The sequence below is a fragment of the Otolemur garnettii genome, unplaced genomic scaffold (assembly GCF_000181295.1).
Source record: "Otolemur garnettii isolate 467f Iridium unplaced genomic scaffold, OtoGar3 scaffold00001, whole genome shotgun sequence".
Lineage (NCBI taxonomy): Eukaryota > Metazoa > Chordata > Mammalia > Primates > Galagidae > Otolemur > Otolemur garnettii.
In genome coordinates this window covers 46,759,704-46,763,782 of record NW_003852396.1, presented here as the reverse complement: position 1 = coordinate 46,763,782, position 4,079 = coordinate 46,759,704, and the positions used below count along the sequence as shown (strand labels likewise).

General features: G+C 39.2%; 1 protein-coding gene across 1 annotated transcript in view; it reads left to right on the top strand.

Moving 5' to 3' along the window:
- The window catches only part of SERGEF (secretion regulating guanine nucleotide exchange factor), a 247,475-nt gene that overhangs the window by 3,056 nt on the left and 240,340 nt on the right, over window positions 1-4,079 (top strand). Inside the window, exons 2-3 of the mRNA XM_012804086.2 lie at window positions 1,595-1,730; window positions 2,978-3,133. Of these exons, the coding sequence (XP_012659540.1) occupies window positions 1,595-1,730; window positions 2,978-3,133 (292 nt within the window). The remainder of the gene's footprint in view (window positions 1-1,594; window positions 1,731-2,977; window positions 3,134-4,079) is intronic.

The window sequence follows — 4,079 nt, the reverse complement described above, 5'->3', positions numbered from 1 at the left end:
ACAGCTTGAGGCTCTGTCTCAAAAAAAAAAAAAAAAAATATATATATATATATATATAATATGATGTCAAGGAGTGATATGAAGAAAAATAAAGCAGAAAAGGGATGAAGTGATGGAGGGTGCTATTTTAGATAGGGTTATACAGTAGGTCTCTGCAAGGTAAACTCTGGTTAACTGTATTTTTTTTCCTTAGAGATCTATAAGGTATAGTGCAAGGAATGGGACATCCATCTTGTTTCCTACTCAGCTTTATAACTGTGCAAAGTTAGCTAACCTCTCTGAGCCTTAGTTTCTTCATCTGTAAAATGGGAGTGATAATAACACGCTTCTCCCTGGTGGTTGTGAATGCCCAGTACAGAGAGAAACACTCAGTGATTGGTAGCTAATATTGCCCCTGAGGGCCTCTGTGACCTGTGCCCTGCCTTGCTCTCGTGGAGTTCTTGCAGCCCAGAATGGCTGTGAAATGGACTATCAGGACAAAGATTTTGTGTGTACGTATGTGTGTATTGTTCGTAATTATACCACTTCCTCACTTATATGTCTTCAAAACCAAACATATTTCCAAGAATTTACTTCTTATCTCCAGGAAGAACCAGCTAGAAATAGATAGTTGAAGAAATTACAAGGTTTTCTGAAACCTTAATAAGATTCTCTATACAGGGATAGAGAATCTCTTATCTCCAAAGCTCTGAAAATCCCAAATTTACTGCATGTAAGGCTATTTATAGTCTTTCCCCACTTCTTGTATTTGTACTTTTTACTGCAGCAATATTACTGTTTTACATCCGCATATGTGAGATTTATATATGTGTGTATAAAGGCATCTATATATGTATATAGTACATATACAGCGCACACACATACACACTGTATTTTCTGAAATCTATAAAATTCTGAATCTGAAGTACCTCTGGCTGGAAGGGTTTCAGATTAGAGATTATGGACCTTTATTGTGTAATGACATTTATAGACATGTTGCTACCAAGGGGAAATCTCTTCCTTTACAGGAATCTTACCGTATGAATCTTGGAATCATTAAACATTGTACTTGGAAAGGCCTTTAGAGATCATTGCCAACCTCTTTCGCTGTACAAATGCAATAATGATGCTTTAGGGCACGAAATCCATAGCTAACTTTTAAGTCATTGTTGGTTTTCTCAGCAAGGGTGTGGGGAAAAGGATAAGAACTAGTTCTGGGGTGTTTCCTATCCACTTTGTTACCATTTCACCCTCATTTTTTCTTTTCTTACCCTCTCTAGATAATTAGTTTTTGTTGGAAGGAATCCCTGTGCTGACTCCCAAAGGCAATATGTAGGGGCTGGAGCATTAGAAGAGAAAGATGAGGAATATATTTCCTTGGATAAGCTGTGGATGCTAAGGGCTCCTCTTACATGTCATTCATGGTGTTATGAAGATGGGGCCACTATCTAAATAGAGATTGCATGTAACAACTTCTTAAGAATGAGCCTACAAAATCTGTTACAGGCTCTGACAGGGGTGTCAGAGTGAGGATGATAGGGACAGGTAAATAGATCTTGACAACCGTGGTTCCTTCACTTTTTCATTCTTGGTCCTTGGCTTATTTTGTCCCTAGGGTGCAAACAGCTATGGGCAACTTGGCCTTGGCCATAAGGAAGATGTGCTTTTGCCCCAGCAACTGAATGACTTCTGCAAACCTAGGTGTGTCAGGAGGATCACGGGAGGAGGGGGCCATTCTGCAATTGTGACAGGTAACTTCTTTCAAAAGTAGTTAGCCACACTTTTTCTTATTTAGACATTTCCCCCCTGGGATTTATTTTTACCATCTTTTAGCCCTTTGTATTTTGCAGGGGAAAACATCTTTTTGAAAGAGCCAAATCAGAGAATTCTCTATTGTCAGAGCTAGGACTTCAGTGATCTTTTAAGCCACCCCCAACTCCCCCTCCACTGTTTACTTAAGGTCACAAGGCAAATTGTTGGCAGAGTTACAACATATATTTTATACCATATATTGCTATCTAACTTTCACATATGAGTTAGAAGTCTTTGTGATTAGATTGAATATTCCTTGAAGGGAAGAATCTTATATTTTTCTATTTTTCCCTCATAGTACTTAGGATAGTATTTGCAGTTTTTTTTTTTGTTTGTTTGTTTGTTTTTTGGCCAGGGCCAGGTTTGAACCTGCCACCTCCAGTATATGGGGCCGGCACCCTACTCCTTTGAGCCACAGGCGCCACCCTAGGATAGTATTTAACAAGTACTACAAGTGCTATAATATTGCAAAGGAGGGCATATTGCATCTGCATCAAAATGCTTGGGTTTAGATCCTGGCTCTGTGACTTACTAGCTATGTGGCCTTGGATAGATAATCCCTGTGCACCGTAACTTCCTCTCCTGATACATGGGGATAATATGGAAGATAAGTTAAGAGGGGTACATTATGACTTTCATAGGACCTTGGTGCTTTTGCCTTTATGGACCCCTTTGTTCATAAAGAAATATTAAAAATTATATTTTACAACTATATTGGTATAATGATGAATCCAAGCCAGGCTGGATTTAGTATTACTCATGCATTGTGACTACATTATTTTTTCTCATTTTAAGAGAATTTAAAATTAAGCCACTCTCAATGGGCCTGTAAAAGTATTGTGAGCCTAAACACCGTGCCTAAAGAATAAGTCAGCCCCAAATGTAAAGCTCTTAGGACACAGTACCTGATACCTCCTAAATGTTGAATAAATGTTAGCTTTTATTGTTCAGTAGATGTTCAAGTTGGTGATTGGCCGCTGCTCCAGGATTTGGAGTTTCCACTTAGGCATTAGATTTGAGGCTCTTGGCTCTATGTTGTCTGGCTCCAGAACACATTAGCATAGAATTTGGCTTATTAATTTGGGTGAGAAAAAAAGTTGTTGGTCTGTGACCTCAAGTAGTTAATGAAATCTTTTTGTTCACGTTAGCAGTTTTGTTTATCACCAAAAGCTTTTGTATTTTGCAGATGGAGGAGGCCTTTTTGTCTGCGGCCTGAACAAAGATGGGCAACTGGGGCTTGGTCACACAGATGACGTCTTGTATTTTACCCCCTGCAAATCCCTTCTTGGCTGTGCCATCCAACAGGTGGCCTGTGGCTGGGATTTTACCATTATACTCACAGGTGAGTTTACTCTTAGGTACCCTTTGCTATCAGAAAGGCTTTGGGTGAAAAGGGCACAATGGTGTTGACCACTGATTAAATGAAAGCCTCTTTGCTCTTAAAAAACACAAATGCTTTCTTCAGTTGTTAAGGAATGTTGTGGGGTGCCATTTACAATGAGAGGTTTTGTTTGCCTTTATTTTTCCTTTTAAACAAATTTTATAGATTTAAGAGGTAGAAGTGTAGTTTTGTTACTAGGATATATTGTGTCATGGTGAAGTCTGGGCTTTTAGTGTAGTCCATCATCTGAATAGAGAACCTTGTACCCGTTAAGTGGTTTCCATCTGCAAGGAGAGTTTTAATAGTAAAGAAGATTAGGATTGGGTTGGAAAACTTTTGCTGGAGACTGGGGAATGGACTAGATCACCTTTGGTGGTTTCTTCCTGTCCCAAATATTCCTGATAGCTGTGTGCCTGGGCTAGTTGGCCAGCTGTGGCAGGCAGTTAGGGGACTCACAAGGAATATGATATGGAAATGAGGAAGTAGAGGTTACCACAGGGGTGATGGCAGCTTTTTCCCACTGAGGGATTTTTTTTTTTCTTTTTAAATAAATAGGGTTGGGCAGAATTGTTTGGTTTCTGTGAAGGCAGGTAGCAGAATAGGATGTAGAAGGATATGGTCAAAGGGTTAATAGAATAATGTTCTTGGGAACAGCTGGTAGTACTTCCTTTGTCAGTGGACTTCTGTTCCCTTGGAGCAGTTTTTTTTTTTTTTTTAATTGAATGGTAACTATGTACATTAGTGCACTTCTGGGGTACAGTGTGGGGTTTTCACACACAATCCGAAACACTTCCATCAAACTGGTTAACATAGCCTTCATGTCATTTTTTTAAAACGTTCACATTCTCCTCTTAGAAAGATTCACTTGTACCCTTGTAAGATAAACCTCAGAAGTGATCCCTCCAAT